Source organism: Monopterus albus, unplaced genomic scaffold, assembly GCF_001952655.1.
Source record: "Monopterus albus unplaced genomic scaffold, M_albus_1.0 scaffold12123.1, whole genome shotgun sequence".
Taxonomy (NCBI): Eukaryota; Metazoa; Chordata; class Actinopteri; order Synbranchiformes; family Synbranchidae; genus Monopterus; species Monopterus albus.
In genome coordinates this window covers 1-351 of record NW_018139958.1, presented here as the reverse complement: position 1 = coordinate 351, position 351 = coordinate 1, and the positions used below count along the sequence as shown (strand labels likewise).

General features: G+C 62.7%; 1 protein-coding gene across 1 annotated transcript; it reads left to right on the top strand.

Annotated features, from left to right (window-relative positions):
• Positions 1 to 6: 6 nt before the first annotated feature.
• Positions 7 to 346, top strand: LOC109954435 (claudin-20-like; the record flags this gene model as incomplete). The annotated part of the gene is made up of 1 exon (XM_020589763.1): positions 7 to 346. A coding segment is annotated over exon 1 (321 nt), but the record flags the coding sequence as incomplete, so codon positions are not given.
• Between the last annotated feature and the right edge of the window lie 5 nt (positions 347 to 351).

The window sequence follows — 351 nt, the reverse complement described above, 5'->3', positions numbered from 1 at the left end:
GGAGCTGAACGGGGGGGTCTGAGCCATGCTGTCCGCCGCCGTTCAGATCCTCGCATTTGCCCTGGCGCTCCTGGGCGCCCTCGGCACCACCATGGCCACCCTGCTACCCAACTGGAAGGTGAGTATCAACGGCTGGTCCAGCATCATGACCCCCATCTCGCGGATGCAGGGTCTGTGGATGGACTGCGTCTGGTACAGCTCTGGCATCTTCAGCTGCACCATGAAGAACTCGATGCTGTCGCTGCCAGCGTACCTGCAGACCACACGGGCCGCCATGGTTCTGTCCTGCATGGTGGCATCATTCGGACTCTGCCTCGCCTCCCTGGGACTCAAATGTACCCGTTGGGGGGG